This window comes from Geotrypetes seraphini, chromosome 1 (genome assembly GCF_902459505.1).
Source record: "Geotrypetes seraphini chromosome 1, aGeoSer1.1, whole genome shotgun sequence".
In the NCBI taxonomy this organism is placed as follows: Eukaryota; Metazoa; Chordata; class Amphibia; order Gymnophiona; family Dermophiidae; genus Geotrypetes; species Geotrypetes seraphini.
In genome coordinates this window covers 549633113-549659808 of record NC_047084.1, presented here as the reverse complement: position 1 = coordinate 549659808, position 26696 = coordinate 549633113, and the positions used below count along the sequence as shown (strand labels likewise).

The 26696-nt window shown below is 39.5% G+C and overlaps 1 protein-coding gene across 4 annotated transcripts in view; it reads right to left on the bottom strand.

Moving 5' to 3' along the window:
• Window positions 1-893: 893 nt before the first annotated feature.
• Window positions 894-26696, bottom strand: part of ST8SIA4 (ST8 alpha-N-acetyl-neuraminide alpha-2,8-sialyltransferase 4) — a 235117-nt gene continuing 209314 nt past the window's right edge. For all 4 annotated transcript variants that reach the window (XM_033929191.1, XM_033929188.1, XM_033929189.1 and 1 more), the window contains one exon: window positions 894-2540. In XM_033929191.1, coding sequence (XP_033785082.1) covers window positions 2258-2540 — 283 coding nt within the window. In that variant the 3' untranslated portion in view covers window positions 894-2257. The remainder of the gene's footprint in view (window positions 2541-26696) is intronic.

Below are 26696 nucleotides of genomic sequence, written 5' to 3'. Positions count from 1 at the left end.
TTCTAAAATGTCATCCTTAATTCTACCTCATTAGATGATGTTAAATGCGATATTCTGCGATTCAGTTAATGTGAGGTAAGTGTACGTCTGCATTAAGAAACAGTACACTTGGCCCCAATAGTTAGCAAAGAAGCTTTGTAGTTCTCATTTGTTCACTTTAGTAAAAGGGTCACTCAGTCAAGTATCATTACTTGATGATCATTATTTCTACTTTTCCCATTTTCAAACAAGGAGGAAAAGGTTAAAAAATGTTCAGACTACTTAGAGGGCAATTCATCAAGGGGTGCTAACTGATTTAGCATGCATTAAACAATTAGAGCGCACTAAACATTACGATGTCCATTATATTCCTATGGGTTTCTTAGCATTTGGCACACACTCCCCCTTAATGAATTCCCCCTTATTATTATTATTATTAATAAAAAATGTCACTATGGGTATCCAAATTAGCATTACTCAATACTGTGGTCACTTATTTTCTAAAGTATATTCTACTAGAAATACTTTTTAAAAGGTTGCAAACCTGAGTACCAGGCCAAATTTATAGAATTTTATAAACTTTAAACCAAAATAAATAAGTTACAAACTGCAGTTTTATTTCTCCAGTGTCATTTCAAAATTGGAATTCATACACAAGCACCTGAATCAAAAACCGACTAGCAATGCAGCCAGAAAAAAATACAAACTGTGGAACAAACAGAATAAAATGTACAGAAACAAAGACAAACTGAATCATCAGAAGAAAGCTTGCTTTTTGTGAAAACAAGGTTGTGTTGGACTTTGGTGTTGGAGGCACTTCAGTCATAAATAAGCTTAAGATTCTGGCACAAATCCTCTTTTTGGGGCATTTGTTGAACCAATTCTGTTATGATGACTTTTCAATTTTTCTATGCATTACAAGCAAAATCTTTTTTTTTCTTCACAGCTTGTGTTGCTTCTCATTTAATAATATAAACAGGAAAATGTAAAAGGCAGGAAGAAAATAAGATTGCATGTGCTTAAGTCAATTACTCTGCAGGTTGTATGCATTCTTTTGAAACCCTTTTTTCAAGTATACAATAGGAAATGTTTGAGATTTTCAAGCTCTTTTTGTTGTCATTTATTTGATTACCAGTGCTCATTATCTGAATTGTCCAGGTAATTGATTTTCTTTGAAGTTTAAAATTCAGGTGCCATATGCAATTTTTGTTCCGTTTTATCAAAACATCATAAATAATTCTCTCAAAAGACAAAGTAGTTTCCATACAATTAAAGACTGGAAACGTGAATACAATGCAGTATAACACTCACATTCAAATGAGAATACTCATCTAAATCCCATCTGAATATGTGTATAGTACAAGGGATCAATAAACAACTTCTCTCTAAAAATAAACTGCTACACAAAAGTTTTGCTTAGACACTTCATTAAAAGAGTTTAGAAAATCTACAGTAAACGAAAGGTCCCACAAGTCTAATTTTGTTCCAGCATTATAGCATCACAGTTCTAGATTTACATGTTATCCCCATAAAAAAAGACAAGTATACAAAATCATCATTATCTTTGGTACCAAAAGTAAGGGCACCTTCAATGGCACGTAACAAGAGACACTTTTCCTTGAAGCATGGCTGGTATGCCCTATTGCAGTTAGAAATAATGTCCAGCTGTGAACTGTCCATGATAAGTTGGACCAGCTTTTTAGATATCATTATCACATCTCTTTCTTTACCATATCATGATTTGTTTTTATTTAATCACTGAGTCTTCTAGTACCCTATTTCACCAAAGCAAAAAATAACAGAGACAGAAAAAAGAAATTAAAAACTAACAAAATCAACTATAGTACAGGGTCAGATAGTCATCTGACTGAAGGCATTTATTTAATTTTATGAGTTCTCAATACTCTACAAATTCCAGTGTTCCAATAATAAATGCCCTCTATTCCTATGGGAAGATTATGCCGAGCAGCTGGCCTTTACAGTTTCAAATCAGCATACATGAGCAATTTGATTTTCATAGTTCCTTGGTAAATTCCGTACTTGCATCTGGCAGACGTTACCTTCTTCGTAAATCTGACATATTCTCAGACCCTAGGATTGATGACATTTAAGTTCCCGTAGCACCTTCCAACTCTTTTGGCTGGTAATGTACCTTGAATAATTTTCCTTTCGAAGAACTTAGTGGTTTCTGAAATATAGTTTAGGGTTCAATTCGTACCACAACACAGAGCTTCGGATAAGCTGCATATCCTGTACCTATTGTATTTCCAGTACCCTTTTATTGCTGCACACATTTGCCTGTCGTTAATTTAAGTGCACCTTTATTATGCAGTACGTTTAACGTCTTGAATTCTAGTGGCATCCTGTGTGGGCTGGCGTTAGAAAAGTATCTATATTTTAGGTCATCATAATAATGATATTTCACTGCTTTTCCACTGAAATCTTCAGGGAATGGCCAGAATCCATACAAATGAATTTCATCACAAAATCTGGTGGAAAGAGTATACATGAGGAGACCAGTACTGGGTCGCTTGATGTGAACCTTATTTGTCAACCAGTAACTGTAAAAGAAAAGAAAAAAATAGCATTAAATGATGCACATTTTAAACTTGTACAGCAGAAAACATTTACTGGAACATTTATATACATTGTAAATGCTAGTTTTAAATTCAATTTGTTAATTGAACATTGATATCGCATTTTATGGTGCAGCACATGGTACACTTATACAAACGGCAACAAGGGATTAATTCAATAAAGGGTGCTCAATCTTAGGTGCCTAAAATTATGGTGTTCAGCTAGTATTCTACAATGGCACATTAGTGTGCCTAATCTGTTATAAAATTCCAGCATAAGTCAACATTTGGGAGCCCAACTTTAGGCATGATCACTTAAGCCAGGTCTATGATTGTACTAAAGAAAGGCAGCAAATAATCAATCTAATAACATGCTATAATAATGACTGCTCTAAGTGGGCAGGCCTAAATATTACACAAATGGGAATAGTCTTTAAAGAGTGCACTAAAATAATAGAAATGCCCATGATCTTCCCATGCCCCTTCCATAACAACGCACCCTTTTGCAGTTACAAGTGAGAACACTTAGGCGCCCAGTTTTAGCATAGGCCAGTGGTTCCAAACCCTGGTCCTGAAGCCAGATTTTCTGGATATCCGCAATGAATATTCATGAGAGAGATCCTGCATGCCGTGGAGGCAGTGCATGCAAATCTCTCTCATGAATATTCATTTTGGGTATCTTGAAACCTTGAATGGCTGGGGTACCTCCAGGACCAGTTTAGGAATTACTGGCATAGGCCTAAGTGCACTTATGTGTGTATCTGCCATTTTGGTGCTAAACTACCATTATCTCCCATTTACATACCCACAGTTGGGTATCTAACAGGTGCCTAATTTAGGATACCCTATATACTGTAGTACAGAAGAGATACAAATTCCGCAGATTCAGTGCAATTAAAATATAACATTTTCCCCTCCCAATCCCTCCTACTCCTGAGTTGGCTCAACTCCTCAACTGTTAACAAAATTGTTTTATGTTAAATTGTACTTGCTGTACACTGCCTTGGGTAAATCTCTTCATAAAATTGAAGGCAGACGTTAGGAAATTGGAAGACTGGGCATCCAAATGGCAGATTAAATTTAATGTGGAGAAATGCAAAGTGATGAACACTGAGAAGAATAACCCAAATCATAGTTACCAGATGCTAGGATCTACCTTGGGGGTTAACGTCCAAGAAAAAGATCTACGTGCCATTGTAGACAGTACAATAAAACCTTCCGCCTAATGTGTGGCAGCAGCCAAAAAAGCAAACAAGATGCTAGGAATTATTAGAAAAGGAATGATTAATAAGACTAAGAATGTTATAATGCCTTTGTATCGCTCCATGGTACAACCTCACCTGGAGTATTGCATTCAAATTCTGGTCACCTTATCTCAAGAAAGATATAGCAGAACTAGAAAAGGTTCAAAGAAGAGAGACCAAGATGATAAAGGGGATGGAAATCTTCTCATATAAGGAAAGACTAAAAAGGTTAGGGTTCTTCAGCTTGGAAAAGAGATGGCTGAAGGGAGATATGATTGAAGTCTACGAAATCCTGAGTGGAGTAGAACGAGTATAAGTGGACCAATTTTTTATTCCATCAAAAATTATAAAGATTAGGGGACACTCGAAATGACAGGGAAATACTTTTAAAATCAATAGGAGGAAATATTTTGTCACTCAGAGAATAATTAAGCTCTGGAATGTGTTGCCAGAGATTGTTGTGAAAGCGGTTATCGTAGCTGGTTTTAAGAAAGGTTTGGACAATTTCCTGGAGGAAAAATCCATAGTCTGTTATTGAGAAAGACAAGGGGGAAGCCACTGCTTGCCTTGGATCGGTAGCATGGAATGTTGCTACTATTTGGGTTTTTGCTAGGTACTAAAATCAACGTTTAGATAAATAAAAAATTCATGCATTCAAAAATCACAATTCAAGCTGTGTGGCAACAAGTCTACATAGGTTTGTCATACTCTCAGGATAACCTCAGTGTATAAAGGTATAGTCAGTATAGCAATCCACCACTCCAGTTGTTCTTAAACCTGTCCAGGGGGAACTCCAGCCAGTTGGCTTTTCAAGATATCCCTAATGAATATGTATGAGGAAGATTTGCCTATAAAAGAGGTAATAGGCATGCTAATATGCCTCATACATATTCATTAGGGATATCTTGACAATCCAACTGGCTGAGGTCCCCCAAGATAGGTTTAAGAACCATTGTACCACTCCATTAATGATGGGGCAATACATCCCTGATCAAATCAACAATAGGGAACATACAAAACATCACCAATGCAAATAAAATAATTGTTAAATTAAGGAAGAAAAAGGGGGAAAACATAAGGAGTTAAAATTTCCACAGTAGGAGAGCACACAAAGGCATGCATCAGAGGGAACAATGCTGGATTTTTTTTGTTTGTTTTGTTTAATACAGTGGAACCCACAGATTTGAATGCCCAAATTGAATGGTAGGGTTTTTTTTTTTCTGAAGCATCGGTTGGAATGTTTTGAAGATCTTTAAAGGGGCTCCTGTTTCTTCTTTCATTCTGAGCTGAACATTTGCTTTGGGAATGTTGACCATTTAATTTTGTGCTCATTGACTATTGTTTCATGGATATGTAGGTCTGATGTCTTTTCTGCCACTTGCATTAGGAAAAACACTCTAGATGAGGCTGTAAACCTGAGTTGAAGTGTTTTCCCCCCAAATTCAGGGTTAGTTATGTGGAGAATATAGCAGGTAATTCTGGCTCTATTTAAAGTGTGAAGGCTAGCTGGTCAAGCTGCTACTACTATTAATTTTTATACTGCTACTAGGAATAAACAGCGCTATACACATCTCCTGGATGCTCAGGGCAAGCTATTGTTACAGGGCAGGAGTACTTAATGATGGTCCTTGAGGGCCTGCAAGCCATTCAGGTTTTCAGGATTTCCCCAATGAAAATGTTTGATGTCTATTTGCATATAACAAAGGCAGTGTATGCAAATAGATCTCCTTAATATTCACTGAGGAAATCTTGAAAACCCGACATGATTGCAGCCCTCAAGGGCTGTTGTGGCACTTTTAACTCCTTTTGTAAATTACACTTTTTAAAAAAATGTTACAGCTTTCAAAACAGAGTCAGCATTTCCTCTGAAGAAACCTTAGGGCAATGGTTCCCAAACCTGGTCCTAGAGGCACTCCAGCCAGTCAGGTTTTTAGGATATCCACAAGGAATATCCTTGAGATAGTTGCATGCACTGCCTCCATTGCATGACAATCTGTCTCATGAATAGTCATTGTGGATATCCTGAAAATCTGACTGGCTGAGGTGACTTCTGCCCAGGACCAGGTTGGGAACCACTACGTTAGGTGAAATATGGGACCCCTTTCAGCAGAATTTGCTACCCTCTGCTATCAAGGCTTATTTGCTACAACAAGCTGTTGTGGAGAAGGGCATTCCCTGCTGTAAAGACTGCATCTGTGTTCTATTTAAGGTACCTGGGGCACTGGGGGATTAAGTGACTTGCAATTCTGCAAAGGGAACAGAAAGAGAAATGTATTTGAAATAAGGATGCCTGTCCCATCTATTTAGGCACCCTAGGCTTGCATGAGCATCGCTCAATGCGATTCTGTGACATGCACCTAAGTTTTGTATAATCCGAGCGCCATATTCATCAGTGCCACTTTTTTAAGTGTGTTTTTGTTTGTTTTTTTTAATAAAATTTGGCCCCGAGTGTTCTGGTTTAATGTTTGTATGGAATTGTTTTCAGATGGAAATCATGTTTCTTCACTCAACGTGTGGTGGATACCTGGAATGCACTTCCAGAGGGCGTAATAGGGCAGAGTACGGTACTGGGATTCAAGAAAGGATTGGACAATTTCCTGTTGGAAAAGGGGATAGAGGAGTATAGATAGAAGATTACTGCACAGGTCCTGAACCTGTTGGGCCGCCGCGTGAGCGGACTGCTGGGCACAATGGACCTCAGGTCTGACCCAGCGGAGGCATTGCTTATGTTCTTATGTATTACATAACATATATGCTCTATATTTTGTTCCTTATTTTCTCCCAATAGGGATTATTATATTAATCTTAGATAACTAGAACAGAGTTAAGTATTAACTGTTAATAGTTTAATAAGCTAGCTGTTTTATATGCATAATTATTACAATGATTATAGTTTTTTTTTTTATTTAAACATTACAGCAACCACGGCATGACTCTTCCTTTAGGCTGCTAAATGACACTACAGTAATTGAATAATTATGGCAGTATAATACATGTTTCTCTAAAGATCACAACAAGAGAAGGATTCAGAAGTAGGACAGGTAAATTACAGTACATTTGCTTTCCTCCCGCATTGTAAGCTGCTCTTCCCTACAAACAAAAGCCTTTCATCTATGGCCCAAACTGGAACAAAGAAGGTGAAGATATAACTGTGGTCTGAAAAACAAACTCTCTCACTGAATCTTAAAAAATTAGAAACCAATTCAAATAGATTTCATATCTTATCTTTAGCTCATCTTTAGCCCCCCTCCCTTTTTTTTTTTTTTTTTTACAAAGTCGTGCTAGTAGCTGCCGCATGGCAAAATCCCCAAAGCCCTTTAAATCTCTAAGGGGTACAGGGCAGATACCACAGCGGCAGCTACTAGCGAGGCTTTATAAAAGGGGTGAAAATTATTTTAAGTTTCAACAGTGTTTTATTGATGACGACAGTAATACAATGACAAAAACCTTCAAAATTACAACTCTTTGTCATCAGTTTTGATGTTCAACAATAACTACTGTGCATACAAATGCAGACATAATGAACATCCCAATTAAAGGCTCAAATAATATGGTAAAGATAAACGTCCCTGCCATAAGAACATAAGAATTGCCGCTGCTGGGTCAGACTGGTGGTCCATCGTGCCCAGCAGTCTGCTCACGCGGCGGCCCTCTGGTCGAAGACCAGTGCCCTAACTGAGACTAGCCCTACTTGCATACATTCTGGTTTAGCAGGAACTTGTCTAACTTTGTCTTGAATCCATGGAGGGTGTTTTCCCCTATAACAGCTTCCGGAAGAACGTTCCAGCTTTCTACCAATCTCTGGGTGAAGAAGAATTTCCTTATGTTCGTACGGAATCTATCCCCTTTCAATTTTAGAGAGTGCCCTCTCGTTCTCCCTACCTTGGAGAGGGTGAACAACCTGTCCTTATCTACTCCCTTCAGTACCTTGAATGTTTCGATCATGTCCCCTCTCAATCTCCTCTGTTCGAGGGAGAAGAGGCCCAGTTTCCCTATCTCTCCTTACCCCATAATCCATCCCCTGCAATGAAAGAAAGGACCACACCAAATCCAACTTCAGACAATGAAACAAAAAGCTTATCCACAGAGAAATAAAGAGCAAAAGGGGTGATCTCTTATCCACCTCTGGCTAAATCCAAAAATACGAAAAAGAAAACAAAAAATGGTTTCTTCTGGCAGAGAAGCAAGCCATTGCTGAGCTAATTGAGAATACAGAAAGAAAAATTTTAATTACACAATGAGTTTGGATGGTAAATTAAGGCACATTTGAATTACTGATATACAGTATAGAGCAGTATTTCTCAACTTCAAGCCAAGTACCCCCTAAACCTAACAAATACCAACTGAGTATCCCCGCTCAAGCTCCACCCCAGACCCACCCAAGCTCTGCCGGGACCCCACCCACATAATAATAGTACTAATTGTAATGCAATTTCTTCCAGCCATTTTTCATACATGGTACATACATTATAATCTTATTAATACATAAAGGTAACCACAAAATTAAAAAAACACAAAGCATACTGTACATTAAAAAAATGTTAATCATCATTTATATTTGGGTTTTTTTTGTTTTAGATCAAGGCACATTACTTTGAAATATGCAATCAGTAACAACTATAGAAAAATAGACAAATATAGAGCAAAATATAGACAGCAGATATAAATTCACAAAACTGACACATTTTGATCACTAAATTGAAAATAATTTTTTCCCTACCTCGGTTGTCTGGTGATTTCCATGAGTCTCTGGTTGCATTTCCAATATTTCTTTCTTTCTGCCTCCTGCACACTTCCTTTCCTCTAGACCCCATTCCCTTCCCCCACCAACATCTCTCTCTCTCTCTCTCTCTGTCCCTCCATAAGTCCAACTTTTCTTCCTCTCTCCTCCACCCCTATTGGCAACATGTCGATCTCTCACTGTTCATCTGTCTTGAGAGATCCAGGCATTTCTCCTACCCCCTCTACTGCCACATCCAACATTTCTCCCTCTCTCATCCCCCAGATCATATGCAGCATTTTTCACCACTGCCCACCAGCCCCATGCCCATTTCTCCTTCTATCACCCCTCTCTAGCACAATGCCACATTTCCCCCTCCATCACTATGTCCAACATTCCTCCCCCTTGCATCCCCTTCAATCTGCCCTCTCCACCACCATATCCAACATTTCTCCCTCTAATCCTTCTATTCCCGAGGCATCTCTACCTCACTCCTCTCTCTCTCTGTGCCCAATTTTCCTTTCTTCCTTTCTCTATGTGCATCATTTCTCATTCACACACTCATGACATCAATTCTCCCTTCCTATTTCCTCCCTCCTATTTCCCAAGTTAGTGCCCCATGTTCATGCCTTCCCTTCCTTCTGAGTCAAATTCATGACCCCCCCGAAGCTGACCTGTCCACAGAATCCGCAGGCACCACTGGGGATCTCTGCCTGCCTCCTGCTGAAGCTGCTGCCAGTGGGGATTCCTCCCTGCCTCCCTGTCTGCCCGCCCGCTGCACCACCCTCCACCCCCGAAGCTGATCCTGCCACCTCGCTGGAGCTGACACGCCTCATTCCCCACCCCCCCAGCAGCAACTCTGCACATGGACAGGCCATGGCGTGGGCAGCAACTCACACACTGCTGGCCCACAAGCCTCCCCCCCTCCCCGATATCAATTCTGATGTCGAAGAGAAGGTTCCGGGCCAGTTAGGCAGCAATTGTCTGGCCCAGAATCTTCTCTCCAACATCAGAATTGACATTGGGGAGAAGGCTTGTAGGCCGGCTGCGTGTGAGTCGCTGCACACTCCATGGCCCGTCCCTGCGCGGAGTTGCTGCTAGGGGGTGGGGGGTAGTGCAGCAGGCAGACAGGGAGGCAGGGAGGAATTCTCAGCAGCTTCAGCGGAGCATAGGCAGGGATCCCTGGCAGCAACCAGGATGCATACCCCCAACAGGTGGCCTGCGTATTCATACCGTGTGTTCATAAACACTGGTATAGGTAATTTTGAACAGCTCATGTTTGAAGTGCATATGTGCCACTTAAAAGCTACTTTTCTAAGAAAAACTATACTCATTTCTTAGTATTTTCAAAGCATAGGAACTAAACTTTAAAGAAAACACTAGATCTGGTTTGATGAAAATGACAGAAATAGTTCAAGTTCTAGACACGATGCACATACTTCACAGTGCATATATTGTCAAGTCCCCTCAAATAAGGCTTGATATGTCCAAGTCAAGTATAATGTTCGTACCAAACTACAAAACACAATGGGAAGACAAACAAGAGAACTTCAAAAAGCAGCAGATAAACAAAACACTACTCTTCTATCAAGGTATCCAAGCTGTTTACAGCCCTATATCAAATGGCAGTGTACTCATTCCGTCAGCAGATGGTGCTAAATTCCTGATATAATGGGCAGAACATGTCAACTCTTTTAAATCTGCCCTTCAGTATGTCTTAAGAGATATTGACCACAATCCCAACAATACACATACCACCATAATAAAAAAATGACAAAGTTTCACCAAGATCAGTCTCCGACAGTGAGTAATACAAAACAGACGTACTTGGCAGAATTCCAAAGATTTTCCAATCCTTCTTGTTCATATCCAGGGATAAGCAGTGGTATCCCAAGTCTACATGGTTAAGAATTGTTTCTGGTCTTTTCTTCTACGAACCTGTCTACACCCTTTTAAACTCAGGAACGTTAACTCCGTTTATCACATCCTCTGGCAGTAAATTCCACAGTTTACCTGTACACAGAGTGAAAAATATGTTCCTTGATTTGTTTTTAAAGTGTACCTATTAATGTCATAGGATGTCCTCATCATAGACCAATGCTTCCCAAGTTGGTCCTGGAGTACTCTTTTTGCCAGTAAGGTTTTCAGAATATCAGAATAAGAACATCATACTAACAGTCAAACATGGTGGTGGTACTGTGATGGTATGGGAATGTTCTGCTGCCCCAGGACCTGGAAATGTAGGGCATTATTAAAGGAAGTATGGATTCTGCATTGTACAAGAAAATCCTTGCAGAGAATGTTTGGTCATCTGTCTGTAAGCTGAAGTGTAATTGGGTTATGCAGCTAGATAATGATTCAAAACACAATAGCTACTCTACTTCTGGAATGGCTGAGGAGTCCTGATTTGAACCCAATGTAGATACTATGGAAATGAGCAATTAATGCATGAAAACTATCAAATGTGTCTGAATAAAAGTTTTTCCGCAAAGAATGGGCTAAGATTCTTCAACAGTGATATGAAATTATAAGGAAGTGTTTGGTTGTAATTATTGCTGATGAAGGTTTAGGGGGCAATTACTTTTTCACATGGGTAATATGGTGTTGGATAACTTGTCCTTAAATAAATGACAATCATCTAAAAACTGTGTTATGTGTTACTGAGGTCCCTTTGTCTAATATTACATTTTGTTTAATGATCAGAAACCATTCAGTGTGATGTATTAAAAAACAGGGGAAATCGGGAAGGAAGAGTAGGGGAAATACTTTTTCACATCACTGTAGCAGCATTACAAGCATGACAGATTTCTATATAAGGTGACCAGGTTACCCATTCCAGAAGGGAGACTTTTTGGGTAGTCTTGGATTTTTGCCAAATTTATTCTAGTGCATTATGGGACCTGCAGCACTGATTTCAATGGATAGATTCATGGACTACAAATACTACACTGCTTTGGGATGTAATTTTAAAACCATAACTGGCCAAAAAGTCTCCCTTCTAGAATGAGTAACATGGTCACCCTATTTCTATAAGGCCATTCCTTCTTAAATAATTGTGTTTAGGCAGCATTCAACATCCTAACATTTAGGCGTCCCCAATTTATGCCAGGGTTTTCTATGCCTACGGTTAGGCGCCGATATCAGAGCCTAATGGCACCTGATTCACAAAGAGGCGCCTGGCTTAAGAACATGCTCTTGATCCACCTCTAACTACATTTACTTTTAGTGCAGGCGCTTTGGCCTAGGCACCTACTTTTTAAAGAGTCAAGATTTTCGAGTTAGGTGCATTTCAGTTAAGTTCAATTACAGCTGATTGTGAGGTGTATAGTGCCAATATCAACACTGATTAAGCCTATTGCTCAATTAAAGTAATTACTAATATGGGCACCTAACTTTAGGTGGACTTTATAGAATCAAGTCTTTCAGTCTATAATGAGACATAATGAGCTGACATATTAGTGCCAACATTCTTCTTTGTTGTCTTTTTCATGATGCTCCTAAATGCCTTCCAGGACAGATTGTAATATTTACATTCAATCATAATCAGATGGAGAATTGTTCAACTTGAGATGCCTACAGGTTTGCTCAATGGTGGCAGAATCTATTATCTTGGAACTGTTTGTGGAAGACTGTGCAACAGTAGTCTACACACTAGAGGACATCTAACTTATCAGGCAGCTGAACACTTTGGGATCACTGTCAGTTTGGAAAAGGCAGAGGTCATGTATCAGTTGGCTGTCCCTTTCATCAAGGGAACTTGATTTAATGCAGCTAACAAATTCTCTTATCTTGGAAGCATTTTTTCTAATTCCACCCATGCTGACTACACAGCACATTGCCAAGGCAAACCTTTCCTCTGGTAGATGACATAATTGCCTAATGGAAAAGAAGGGGACAAGACTGAACACTAAGCTCAAAGTGTACAAAGCAATAGCATTGTCTGCAGTGATGTACAGATGTGAATCTTGATGCTTTACTGATAACATCTCAGGCAACTCAAGCATTTGAGATCTATGTGCAATATAAGGTGACAATATAGGATCTCCAACATAGAAGCCCAAGTTTTAGTAAAAGCTCACATTTGATCATGTTATAAAGATAGAGGACAACAAAATTTGTATTCTAAGACCAACAGAAAAATGGGTAGAGATGACAAGAAAGGCAATACTTCATTCAAGTACATCCTTAAAACCTGAAAGGCAAATTTCAATTGTTGGAAGGACATAGCATTGGACAGGATTACATGGTGGCAGCCTTGTCACTTGAATGACTAAAATCTGGACATCAAGTGAACACATATACCAAAGGAAGAGAATGAGAAAAGACCGACTAACTCCACAAATTCATCAACTGCAGTTTTTATCATCTGCCTCCCTGAGTGTTGGCCTTACAATCAATAGACTCATATAAATGTAGTAAAAATAAGTTGCTGAAATCATCATAATCAACTGGAGGAAACTCCAGCCTCAACAGCTTGAAGTTTCACTATCCCAGGTAGTGGCGAATAATCATGGTGGGGTCAGAGACACAGCACCCAGCTAGGAGAAAGTATTGATACATTGTTGGTGGCAAAAGAAAAGAGTGATAACATATGGATATCCAAAAGTTAGATATCCAAAACATGTGGATATCCAAAAGTTTGGAAGGAAAGAGGAAGTTCTGCTGTTGGGAGATTTCAACATGCCGGATGCAGACTGGAATGTTCCATCTGCGGAATCGGAAAGAAGGAAGGAGATTGTGGATGCCTTTCAAGAGGCTCCACTCAGACAAATGGTGACGGAACCCATAAGGGAAAAAGCGAAATTGGATCTGGTCCTCACAAATGGAGAGAGTATCTCTAATGTTTGAGTGGGTGCTCACCTGGGAAGTAGCGATCATCAAACAGTTTGGTTTGATATAACGGCTAAAGTGGAGAGTGGCCGCACAATACTTAAAGTCCTAGATTTCAAACGTACGGACTTTAATGCAATTGGAGAGTACCTGAAAAAAGAGCTGTTAGGATGGGAGAACATAACAAAAGTGGAAAGACAGTGGTCTAAGCTGAAAGGAGCGATAAAAATGGCTACGGACCTTTATGTGAAGAAAATCAATAAAAACAAGAGAAAAAGGAAGCTGATATGGTTCTCCAAACTAATGGCGAAGAAAATAAAGGCGAAAGAGTTGGTGTTCATGAAATATTAAAAAAAACAAGAGGAGTGCAGACTACAGGGTGAAACTGAAAGAAGCCAAAAGAGAGATATGTCTGGCGAAAGCACAGGCGTAAGAACAAATGGCTAAAAATGTAAAAAAGGGAAACAAAAATTTTTTACAGACATATTAGTGAAAGGAGGAAGATGAAAAATGGAATTGCTAAACTAAAAGATGCTGGGAACCGATATGTGGAGAGTGATGAGGAAAAAGCAAATGTGCTAAACAAATACTTCTGTTCTGTGTTCACAGAAGAAAATCCTGGAGAAGGACCGAGATTGTCGGGCAAAGTTACATGAGAAAATGGAGTAGATTCTGCGCCGTTCACAGAGGAGAGTGTTTATGAGCAACTTGAAAAACTGAAGGTGGACAGAGCGATGGAACCAGACAGGATCCATCCCAGGATACTAAGGGAGTTCAGAGAGGTTCTGGCGAGTCCTATTAAAGACTTGGTCAACAAATCTCTGGAAAAGGGAGTGATTCCTGGGGATTGGAGGAGAGCGGATGTGGTCCCTATTCATAAAAGTGGTCACAGGGATGAAGCAGGAAACTACAGGCTGGTGAGCCTCACTTCAGTTGTTGGAAAAATATTGGAAGTGTTGCTGAAAGAAAAGATAGTGTACTTCCTTGAATCTAATGGGCTACAGGATCCGATGCAACATGGCTTTACAAAAGGTAAATCGTGCCAAACGAACCTGATTGAATTTTTTGATTGGGTGACCAGAGAGCTGGATCGAGGACATATGCTAGATGTAATTTACTTAGATTTCAGCAAAGCCTTTGATACAGTTCCTCATAGGAGGCTATTGAACAAACTTGAAGGGCTGAAGTTAGGACCCAAAGTGGTGAACTGGGTTAGAAACTGGCTGTTGGTCAGATGCCAGAGGGTGGTGGTTAATGGAAATTGCTTGGAAGAAGGAATGGTGAGTAGTGGAGTCCCTCAAAGTTCGGTGCTGGGGCCAATCCTGTTCAATATGTTTGTGAGTGACATTGCTAAAGGGTTAGAAGGAAAAGTGTGCCTTTTTGCAGATGATACCAAGATTTGTAACAGAGTAGACATCAAAGAGGGAGTGGAAAATATGAAAAAGGATCTGCAAAAGTTAGAGGAATGGTCTAATGCCTGGCAACTAAAATTCAATGCAAAGAAATGCAGAGTAATGCATTTGGGGATTAATAATCGGAAGGAACCGTATATGCTGGTTGGAGAGAAGCTGATATGCACGGATGGGGAGAGGGACCTTGGGGTGATAGTGTCCGAAGATCTAAAGGTGAAAAGACAGTGTGACAAGGCAGTGGCTGCTGCCAGAAGGATGCTGGGCTGTATAAAGATAGGTGTAGCCAGTAGAAGGAAGAAGGTCATTGGTAAGGCCCCATTTGGAGTATTGTGTTCAGTTTTGGAGACTGTATCTGGCGAAGGACGTAAGAAGACTTGAGGCAGTCTAGAGGAGGGCGACGAAAATGATAGGAGGCTTGCACCAGAAGACGTATGATGAGAGACTGGAAGCCCTTAATATGTATACCCTAGAGAAAAGGAGAGACAGGGGAGATATGATTCAGACGTTCAAATACTTGAAGGGTATTAATGTAGAACAAAATCTTTTCCAGAGAAAAGAAAATGGTAAAACTAGAGGACATAATTTGAAGTTGAGGGGTGGTAGATTCAGAGGCAATGTTAGGAAGTTCTAATTTACGGAGAGGGTGGTGGATGCATGAAATGCGCTCCCGAGAGAGGTGGTGGAGAGTAAAACTGTGACTGAGTTCAAAGAAGTGTGGGATGAACACAGAGGATCTAGAATCAGAAAATAATATTAAAAATTGAACTAAGGCCAGTACTGGGCAGACTTGCAAGGTCTGTGTCTGTGTATGGCTGTTTGGTGGAGGATGGGCTGGGGAGGGCTTCAATGGCTGGGAGGGTTTAGATGGGCTGGAGTAGGTTTTAACGGAGATTTCGACAGTTGGAACCCAAGTTACGAAGGTGTAAAAATACTTATTATGATTGTTTGGAATGTTGGTTTTTACTGTTTTAATGCTTATAAAGATGTTGGAGAATGGCATTTATGGCTGTAGCCACTAATAAATTCATATTTGTTGAAGAGCTATTATGTGGCATTGGAGTGTTATGTGGGCATGAGAGGGGGAGTAAGCGGAGAGTGTCGAGTGCCCGATTTGTGAGTTGTTGAAAACATCATAATCAATTGGAGGAAGTACCATCCTCAGCAGCTTCACAGCACATGAATTAAAACTGATAGCATATTTTGTATCTCATATTTCTGGATAAAATGAGAGAGAGAGAGCAAAACACCACATGCATATTTGAAAACTGAATGTGTGCATGCTACCTTTCTCCTTTGATCTAAACATGCCCCATGACTGTGTTCAGCTTTCATAAGGGATATAGTACTGAGACTTTATTAGATATATCAAAAACAGAAGCAAAACTTGTTTTAGCCACTGTTCAGAAACTGTTGATATTGCAATTTGACCTTTCAACTTCTTTTGATGTGATAGACCATGGAGTATTATCCCTTTTGAGTGACATAGGCCTGACTGAAAATGCTCTCGATCAATTCTCAGAACTTTTGAAACTTAGGTCTTATTGAGAATGAGAAGACTATAGTAGTCCTCTTGTTGGTGGTATTCCTTATGGATCACCTTTTTCTCCTATTCTATATAATGTACTAATGCAGTGGTCTCAAACTCGTGGCCCGGGGGCCACATGCGGCCCGCCAGGTACTATTTTGAGGCCCTCGGTATGTTTATCATAATCACAAAAGTAAAATAAAACAGTTTCTTGATCATATCTCTTTAGCTATAAATTACAATATTATTATTAAAATTTAGCCAAAAGGAAAGAATTATAAACTATAAAGAGTTTTACCTCATGCAAAATTGTCATTTCTTTAATAAGACATTAACTATTTTTTCTGCGACCCTCCAAGTACCGCCAAATCCAAAACGTGGCTCTGCAAAGGGTTTGAGTTTGAGACCACTATACTAATGAGTATGCTGCGCTAGGTAAGATTTCTAAATTGTTTACATATGCAGATGTTACCTTACTAACACTACTATCTGTGATCTCCAATCTAGAAGACTGAGTAGATTTGGTTCATAAAATACATTTTCAACATTAGGGAGCTGAGCATTATATGAAACAGATTAAAACTAAACAAAGCAAAAGCAAAATGTATATGGTTAGGATCTAATCCTTCATCCTTAGTAACAGATACTGCATTTTTTCCATTAGAATCTTCATTGAAAATATTTGGATTAAAACGAACGTTATGTGATTGCTAGACATTCAGCACGACCTTTAAAACTCTGAAGAAGTTGCCAGCTGGTGGAGAAACGGGTCCCGTTGGATTTCAAATGTGCAGGGCTTTTGCTTAACATTTTACGCAATGACCATTCATGCAGTCTTCCTGATAAATTGAATCAGTTGAATCATGAGATAAGTAGTTTCTTTTTATGTCTACTACTGTTATTACTAGTTGAGACTATATACTTGCTGTTCAGCAAGGCATGTTTTATTCTCAATAGAGTTTTGAAATGAAGTAGATATCTCTATACCAGATATTGTGGGTTTAGACATACATGATGTGAAGTTAGTCTCACATCAATAAAATAAAAAACCAGAATAATATAAAAAGTAAATAAAGAAAAACATTTACGGCTTCTTTTACAAAGCCGCACAGCAACAGCCCCAAAGCCCTTTAAATCTCTATGGGCTTCGGGGCTGTTAGCGCTTTGTAAAAGAGGCCGTTAGAGTTGCAACACTAAGAATTAGGCTTGTAAATGATAAGTCAGTGTAGTCTGAAGGTGTTGAATCGATGAAAGAAACTCCTGCCACAATTTCCAAAAGGATAATATTATTATGATCCATGGAGAGGCAATTCTGAGATTCTTCCCTCAGATAAAAATAAGCATCTAACTTTGATAGGTTAACCTTTTGGGGATCTGGTTATTTTCAAGGTGCACAGTTTATGAACAAGACTGGAAACTCTTCAGAATATGGCTACTCAGATGAATTTGTAGAGCTCAGAAATTTGAGAGCGCCACTCTACTCTCAATTAGACTCTACTGGCTTCCAATGAAGCTAGATTTGTTTTTAAGTTGTGCATTTTTATTTTTGTGTTAACAAATTATACGAGGACGCACAACATATAATATGTTCATATAATGATTTAAAATGTTGTGTGATCGTGGCACCGAGGTACCCCACCCTCTTCAAACCCAGCATGGGAAAAAAAGCCTCAGACTAATGTAGCAGTATAGAACCAAAAGGTACAAATCACTGGCATAAAACTCCCTCACAGAACAGCTCAGGTTTTCGGAACACAAGCACAATATTTCTCATCAAAATGTAGTGGATGTCTTAACAAAGCATTGCAAGCAAGTTAAACACAGATTTGAAGATTTTAAATATGCAGTGATAGACTTCTTAGTTCCTCCGTTGTGCAGGGGAGACATGAAGAAAAAAAAACTTTACCAAACTGAACAATGTTTGATATTTTCTTTACAAACAGTGTGGCCATTGAGACTTAATCAGAGAGTGGAGTAGCAAGCATTTTTGAAAGATGGAAATCATTCACATTGTTGTTTTTTCTTTTTTGATATTTTGATTTTCTCCAATCAATTGCGTTTGATAAGAGCTGAGTTGAGTGCTGATTGGTTGATTCGGACTGGAAGTGAGGTCTGTGTTGGAGGGAGGGCTTTAAGTGCTCTTGTCTGTTTCCTTTGTTCTGGGGATGGTCTCAGCGTGGCTGCACTTTTCAAGGATGTATTTCTTGTTCCCCTGATGATCCAAACATTGGTGAAACAAGGTCGCTTGTTGGGAAGATTGGAGAAGACATGACAGCATTGGAGCTCAAGTCGTCTTTTGTCATCTAAGTCCTTGAACGTGCCTCCAGGTGACTTTGCCCTTTTCTAAACCTGAGCTGTTCTGTGAGTGAGTGTTTTTGCCAGTGAAAGTATCAAAAGCAGTTTTGATTTGTATCTTTTGGTTCTATACTGTTACACTAGTCTGAGGCTTTTTCTCCCTCTTTTTGGGTACATGCTGGGTTTGAAGAGGTGGGTACCTCGGTGCCACGATCACACAACATTTTGTATTTTTATTTTTAAAATATTTTATGGCATGGCTGAAGTTTATATGCTATCTTTATTAAATTTTCCTCTTTTGAGAAAGAATTTACAATGCGTAGACCGGTTAATTGTAAAATTTTCTTTCAATGAAGGGCATAACATTTTTAAAAATATTATCATCCTCTTTCTCCTATCAAGCAGCTTTGAGATGGAATTCTTTATCATTTAGGGCTTCTTTTACGAAGGTGCGCTAGAGTTTTTAGTGCACGCACTAAATTACCGCTATAGCGTGCGGTAATTTTGTGCGTGCAAAAATCTACCGCCTCCTTTGGCTAGCGCGCTCGGGAATTTAACGCACGTTAAGGCCCTAGTGCACCTTTGAAAAAGGAGCCCTTAGAGTAAGACTTGAAACTAATTATGGGCACCTTATACAAAACCGTGGTAGCAATTCTCTCACAGTAAATGTATCAGAGCCCAAATGAATTGAATGGGCTTGGGTGTATTTGCCATGGGAGAATCATGGCTTTGTAAAAAGGGCCCTGTATACAGTCTGAAAGTTGAAGATTTTCCTTTTTAAGAAGTTTGTTAGTTAACATTGATTTTACATGTTTGACTGCCAAATGTTTCTCCTGTTGCTGTACGAGTCTTTTGAGATATTTAACCCACATTAAAACGAGATTGTTGGGTAATTGCAATATATAAGATCAACATTATATTGCATTGTTATGTTCAATTACTCATGGTCCTGTTGTGTTAAGTAATTCATAGAAATTTCAATAAGGAAACTAATGATCAGTTAAAGTATAAGCATACAAAAATATCTGTTTTCTAAGACTTCAGTCTTTTTGATGATAAATTAATCTAAAAAAAAAAAAATCAATGCTCACACATCATCTTCTTTTTTCCATGTTCTCATTCACTTAGTGGATTGTGTTAAGTGTTTTCAGACTTGAGCAGCTTATTGCTTCTAATGTATGTATGGAAAACCTATTTGTCTAAATCTTTTGGCAAGACCATTCTTCCTAATATACCCCCCCCCCTTTTTACAAAACCGCAATAGCGGTTTTTAGCACTAGCCGGCGCGATGAATGCTCTGAGCTGCTCTCGACATTCACAGGTAGCAGAGCCAGCAAGAAATGTTTGTCATATTAGTAGAAATCAAAAAAGGAACCCACTGACAGGGGAAAAGAACGTAGTAGCCTAAAACTAATCCCCCCTGCCCCAAAGATATAAAGGGTTAGGGGGAAAGACATCGCTTCATCTCAGCTGGCTATTTTTGTGCTACCCTGGAGAAGTTAAGTACTTCCTACATTTGATTTTGTTTTTCACCTGTGCCTGCTTGGCTGATGTTGGTCGCTCAACTTTCCCGGATGAAGGGCAGAGACAGTTTTTACAACTTGCTACATTTATTATTATTGATTTCTCACCTTTAGCACGTTGGTGTGTGCATTGGTTTCGTTATATTTAATTCACATAAGATTAGCCCAGGGATGTTTCACAGTTAATACCCTTCAGTGGGTTATATTTGTGACAGCTGGAGCTCAGGGGTTTATTCCCCTGTGTAAGCTGTGCGACTGAGGGCTTCCCTTTATCACAAATTATTTATTTCTTTGGTGCTTTGTTGGTTGAACTGTCTCTCCCCCTCACCCTTTATATCTTTGGGGCAGGGGGGATTAGTTTTAGGCTGTCATATTAGTAGAGCATTCAGGGCAACCTGTAGCTGCACATGGCAAAAGTTTGCTTAAACTAGATGTAGGGTACAATAGGAGCGTTTTTAATTTTGTATGTATTTTTGGAATCTGCTTCGGTTTAAACAGGCTATAAGATTTTTAAATAAATAAATACAGGATACGGGTATTGCTGCTAATAGCCAAGATGGGTCTGTCCCCAAATGCATCTGTAAGGTTCAAGTTCAAGTTCAAGTTTATTAGTATTTGATGAATCGCTTAATCGGTTTGCTAAGCGATGTACAAAATTATAAAAAGAAAGTTAAATTACAAAAAGACAAACCAAATGACATAATTTTTGAAGATGAGACAAACTTGAGTTTGGGAAAAAGGGGGGAAAAGGGGAAAGGGGGAAAAGTTACAACTTTTTTAGAAAAAACAAAAAAGGAAAAGAACAAAAGGGAACGAGGTAGTTAAAAATCTGAAAATATTAAACGAATCTAAAATTAAAATGTTAAAAGCATCTTTAAAAAGATGAAATTTTAAGAATTTTTTGAAGGAGGAGAGGTCTTTTTCATTTTTAATGTATTGTGGTAATGAGTTCCACCATTGGGGACCCATTACAGGTGCAGATGAATGAGTGGATGGTGTTATGTGAGAGAATACCTGTGTGTATCTGTCTGGTTGTCTGCCTGTGCAAATGTATATTTAATAAGGGTGTGTGTATGAGCAGATGATGAATGGGCCTGTGTGACAATGCATGTGTGCAAAGGTCTATGTGGTTGAGAATGAGCAAGTACAGTACTAGCTATGTGCATGCACACTGATGTGGGAGAGTGAATACTGTAATATGTGCCTGTATCTGTGACCAGAGAGTTGGATCAGGGGAGAATATTAGATGTGATTTACTTGGATTTTTTTGGCAAGGCTTTGAAATAGTTTTTCTTAGGTGACTTAAAAACTGAGTTCCATTTAATAGGTAGAATAGAGTTCAATTCTTTAATGGCCTGTTTGGTTGAAAGTATGTGCCCCGGAGTTGTAGTTGAGTTAGTCGCATCAGCTAGGAAATAAGTTTGTAATTCCGCAGGTCTTATTAATTGTTTTTCTATCTGTGCCCACAAAGGTATTGGAGAAGAGTTGTTGTTGACCAACCATATAGAGCCTTGTCTCAAAATAAATGAGGTATGATAGTCGTAGAAGTTGGGGAATCTCACACCACCCTCGACTTTATCTCTCTTCAATTTCTGTAAACTGATACGAGGTGTAGTGTTGTTCCATAAGTAGCGCACAAGAAGGGCTTCTATTTTCTTGTATGTAGATTTATGTAGGTACAGTGGTATCATGCTAAGTACATAATTGACAGTAGGCATTATCATCATCTTAATGGTGGCAATGATGTAGGTACTCTTGAGCACCTAATTTTTCATTGCTCTGCGATTAAAGTTTTTTGGAACCCTATATGGCGCACTGTATCCAAAATATTTGACATTCAGGAACCTTTTTCCTTAGCTATATTAATATATGGTAATATAGGTTTATCTTCCCCACTTCATGATTTACCAGCAAAACTGTTACGCTGTTTATTGATTATTGCTCTTAAACTGATAGTAACCAATTGGAAAAATGCTGACAACTTGTCTTACAACTTGTGGTGGCATGAAGTATGCTTAATAATGAGATATGAGAGATGTTATGCGATAAAGTATGGTCATGTATACAAACACAAGCAACTATGGGCGCCTTTAACTGAATTTTGTGAATCCTAGTGGATATAAATCTCCACACCCAGTGACAGCTGTTACATTTATGACTCTTTACTTCATGATTATTTTACTTACTGTACTTGCGTTTCTAATACTCATACTGTGTTATGACATGTACTGCAGACTGTTTACTGTAATTGTTTTATTCACTGACTCTGCTTGTACTGCTATTTTACTGTTTGCTATGTAAAACCAATAAACATTTCGAACTTAAAAAAAAACAAAACTGAGTTCCGTTGGCATAGCCCCCTAAAGTGACATGGAGGCTTATTTTGAAAGCACTTGGACACACAAAGTACCACAGGTTTCTATACTACTTTGTGTGTCTAAGTGCTTTCAAAATGAGCCACTTACTAGTGTAAGCATTTTACAGAAGGTCAGTGAGGTAAATGCTCTGACACTCATTGAATTCCTATGAGTTTCAGAGCATTTACCTTACTGACCTTCTGTAAAATGCTCTTACACTGTTTAGTAAAACCCATGTTAGGTTAGCAACTGGCTGAATGGGAAATGGAAAAAAAAAGGTCATGGCAAATAAAGCTCATTATGAGGGAAAGGGCTAAGGAGATTTCTTTTCAATATTTTTGTAAGGGTTGTTGCCTTTTTGCAAATTATGGGCTCCTTTTATCAAGCATCGGTATAGCATTTTACTGCAGGCCGGTGTGGTAAATGCTTCAACGCTCTTAGGAACTGAATAAGCGTTGGAGAATTTATCTCGCTGGCCCACGATAGAACACTCTACTAAAAGTAGTCCCATGCTAAAACTGGAATACGGAAGATATATAATAATAATAATAATAATAAAACACGAGGAGGGATCTAGCAAATCTCAGGAATGGGTACGCAAAAAAAAAAAAATTGTGCCTATCTTTGACGCAGACCATGATTTTCAAAACAGCACTGTAGTTTGAGTGACATACAACTGCCGTCATTTTTTCAGACATCGGCTAATTTCGGTGCCATTTTGAGAATCTGGTCCTTTGTGCATTATACCCAGAACTTCTGATTTTAGATTTTAATTGATAAACACTGATAAATCAACCCCAAATAAAAGCATTGGGATCATGTCCCTAAGCAAATTATGTACAATGAAGAGATTATGATCACTTGGAACATTCCAATTCCAACTGAAAAAAATAATCTCGATAGAAGAAATCTGGGCATTGTGGTGAAGGAGAAAAACATGAAAACTACATTAATAATAGATGTATCACTGTCAAGTCATTACTCTGGGCAGAATGAAGAAAATGAAAATCTTTAAATACCAAGCCATGCAATCATACAAAGACATTGTGGGAATAGATTAAAAAAAAAAAATAATCCCCACTGTATTGGATGCTACAGACTTGCTTAAAAGGAATTTTCAAGTAACCCTGATAAATTGCCAATACGTAATATATATATGAACGCCAAAAGAAAGTTCTCTTTATCATGATGCAAGTACTACTGCAAGTGTTAGCAATAAATTGAAAAACAGATTATACTCTACATACCTCGATTCAGGAGTTAGGTTTGTTGCCGTCATACTATGTAACGATAATGTGTAAACAGAAGACGTGCACTTACAATAGCAGTATTCTAGAATATGAAAATGAGCGTGCAGGTTACGTAACATGTGAATTCAAGAGGGTGTGCACGGGGGTGGTGGTGAATGGGCATGTCAAACATGTTTGCATCTCGGCTATAAACTTGCATTTATCTTTTAAAGTGCTACATTTAGGTATGTGCATTTACCTCTGCTAGTGATATGGTATAAGTAAGCACGCCTAAATGTTAGCATGTAAATGCCAATTTTTCCTAGTATTCTATAATGGAAAGTAGGTGCCTTGATATCAATGCTGAATTCATACTCAACTTGCTGCAAAATGGTATCTACCTTTTAGCGCCCTTTATAGTATTTCTCCTTATTTTTATACTTTTACAGAACCCTTAGAGCTCCTTTTACAAAGGGTTTCTAACGCGGGCCGTGAGGTAAATGCTCTGACGCTCATAGGAATTCTATGAGCATTGGAGCCTTTACCACACTGGCCCATGGTAGAAACCTCTACCCCAGCTTTGTAAAAGCCAGCGTTAATTAACTAAAAACCAAGATTGTTTTCTTTACTCTATGAAAATGTCAGGGATCTCAAAGTCCCTCCTTGAGGGCCGCAATCCAGTTGGGTTTTCAGGATTTCCCCAATGAATATGCATTGTAAGCAGTGCATGCACATAGATCTCATGCATATTCATTGGGGAAATCCTGAAAACATGTACATCACTCTGTACAGAAAGGATCTGGGCCAAACACCCGAACAATGAAACCAAAACCCACTGGAAAAGCATATCCACCACATACAAAACTGCCATTCTAGAAGCAAAAAAGACCTTCTACGCTCGTCTCCTACAACAAGCCCCTTCTAGATCTAAACAACTGTTCACCCTCACCAACCATCTCTTCACCAACGCCCAAAGGAATAATCAAACCAACCAAACAGAACTCGATAGCGAAACTCTCTCGGACTTCTTCCAGTCCAAAGTACAAAAAATCCGAGCTAACCTCGACGTCAACACCAAACCCAATCCTACTCAGCTCCAGCCAACCCTATATACCCCCCCTTCCACCACTCTCTCCCAATTTCATCCAACTACTCATGCGGAGGTCCTCAAAACCCTGAGAGAACTCAAACCCTCCAACACCATCCTCGACCCCTGCCCGTCCAGCCTCCTGCTATCTGCCGGAGACGCCACGGCAGAATCCATCCTCCCCATCATTAACACCTCTCTAACTACTGGAACTGTCCCCCTCAGCTGGAAATCAGCTATTATCAAGCCCACTCTCAAAAAACCCTCCCTTGATCCTAATGAACCTGGCAACTATCGCCCAGTCTCCAACCTCCCAATTGTCTCCAAACTCCTTGAACGAATTGTGCTCCACCGCCTACACCCTTTCATTGAAGAACAAGCTGCCCTATCCCCAGCCCAATCCGGCTTCCGTAAAGGCCACAGCACGGAATCAGTACTCCTCGATATCATCGACGACAGCTGGTCAATACTCGACAAAGGCAATGACGCCCTACTAGTCCTACTTGACCTTAGCGCTGCCTTCGACACAGTTGACCACCATCTACTCACATCTAGACTCCACGACCTCGGAATCAGAGACACAGCCCTCCAATGGATCACCTCCTTCCTTCACCAAAGGACCCAAACCGTCCTACTAGGGACACATAAATCTAACCCTAAGCCAATCAAATATGGTGTTCCTCAAGGCGCCCTTCTATCCCCCCTCCTATTCAACCTCTACATCAAACCCGTCATCGATATAGCGCAAAAATATAAAATCAAAATCCACTCTTATGCAGATGACATCCAACTGCTCCTCCCCTTAGGCGAAAACCGGCCATCCCAAATTGCTAACCTCAAACTCTGCCTCACTGACATGAAAACTTGGATGTCAAACAACAAGCTTCAACTTAACGCCTCCAAAACCGAACTCCTATGGATCAGAAACAAAAACACCAAATACCTACGACCTACACTAACATGGGATTCCACTCTACTAACGGCAGCAGATCAAGTTCGCAGCCTGGGAGTAACCCTAGACGGACACCTTTCCCTATCTGCCCACATATCCCAAGTAGTCTCCACCTCCTTCTACTACCTTCGCCAACTGAAAAGGATCAAACCCTACATCTCCACACCAGACCTCGCCCAACTCCTATACGCATATGTCCTCTCCAGAATGGATTATTGTAACTCCCTATTCAATGGACTAACCAAAAATAATATCAAACGCCTCCAACGGGTCCAAAATGCAGCCATCCGCCTCCTACACAACCTCAACTACCACGATTCCATCTCCCCGGCACTCCATGCTGAACACTGGCTCCCAATTAGCCAACGCTGTACTTTCAAAGCTCTGGCAATTGCCCACAAGAGAATTTATTCCACCACCCCCTCCTACATAAAATCCAAGCTACCCATCTACAACCCCACTCGCACCCTCCGCTCAAAGTCAGAGATACGCCTTTGCACCCCCCCCGGAAGATCCCTGCTCACAGAAACAGCCCACAAACGATCCTACAGCCACTTCATTCCACACCTTTGGAACCAACTCCCCCCCCAACTTAGACAACAGAACTCATTATTAACTTTCAGGAAATCGGTAAAGACCCTCCTCTTCAACTAAAGATCTCCTCTGTCTTCTCCCCCCCTTACACCCCCCTCCACTCTCCTATCTCCCCCCCAAAACTCCAATATAACCCTCTCTTACTCTCTCCACCAACAAATTGTATCTAAACGCATATAACTTTCCTTAAACTAAACTACTGTATTTCCCCCTTCTCTCTTTCTGCTATACTCTCCCTGTATTTAATTCTCTCCAAAATCTATAAATCCAATTACTAAACCTGTTGTATTACTTATATGTCTATTTACTCTCCACTGTGTATGTTCATTTGTAGACCGTTCTGAGCTACTGGGAGGACGGGATAGAAATCCAA